Here is an 823-nt window from a genome sequence, read left to right as displayed (position 1 = left end):
TATCCTACGTAAATGACAGCTGTTTTATTTATCTCAGCTTGTAACTCCACAAGGTATCCATTTAATCTCTTGGGAGGCTTATTATAATAATTTGGTTGGACAACGCGCCCCTGGTAACATCCCCTATTGATATAAAGATATTCAAAAATCTACCACCATTCCTGACTCTAATAATCAGTTGCTCTATGGATATATTACTCCTTCGCCTACAAATGACTTCTCAGTTTATGAGTTAGAATCTTGCCTTTCTTCTCCTCCTACTACTACTAGGGAAACAGGAACCGTTGTAAGTCCGGAGCAATAAGTCGTTTCGTCACCCAAAAGCTGCCTAAAATCTGCAACTAAAGAAACAAACAAAATATTAGCAGACGTTACATTTTGTTAAAAATAAAAAAAAAGACAAAAAAAAAATATTTAAACACATACCGTAATGCATCTATGGAGAACCGGATTTCCAACCTTACCGAAATTCATGTCCATAGATATTTGAAGAAACTGTCTAAAAAAAAGTAATAAAACAAAATGTTACTAGTAAAAGTTTCGTTATTTTGTTAAAACAAATAACAAAGTAAAAAAAATATCTTACCTAAATCTAACGCGTCCAGATGACTCTAAAAAAAGTGAAGATGAAATATTAGCAAACATTTCGCTAAAAGAATTGATTTAAGTAAAAAGAATACTTCACTTACCAAAATATATGTCCAAGAGACTCAAAGAATCACCTACAAAAGAAAAAAAGAAAAGAACTATTAGTAACATTTCATTAAAAGAAAAATAAAAAAAAAAGTCTGAAAGGGCCAAGTTTACACCAAAATTTATTCAT

The 823-nt window shown here is 31.1% G+C and overlaps 1 protein-coding gene across 1 annotated transcript; it reads right to left on the bottom strand.

Annotated features, from left to right (window-relative positions):
• Window positions 1-266: 266 nt before the first annotated feature.
• On the bottom strand, window positions 267-823 carry OCT59_000694 (uncharacterized protein; the record flags this gene model as incomplete). The annotated part of the gene is made up of 5 exons (XM_066139033.1): window positions 267-341; window positions 427-499; window positions 587-611; window positions 690-722; window positions 808-823. The coding sequence occupies 5 exons, from the start codon at window positions 821-823 to the stop codon at window positions 267-269; spliced, it is 222 nt and encodes a 73-aa protein (XP_065988472.1).

This window comes from Rhizophagus irregularis, chromosome 1, assembly GCF_026210795.1.
Source record: "Rhizophagus irregularis chromosome 1, complete sequence".
NCBI classification, from domain to species: domain Eukaryota; kingdom Fungi; phylum Glomeromycota; class Glomeromycetes; order Glomerales; family Glomeraceae; genus Rhizophagus; species Rhizophagus irregularis.
This window is presented reverse-complemented; position numbering and strand designations above follow the sequence as displayed.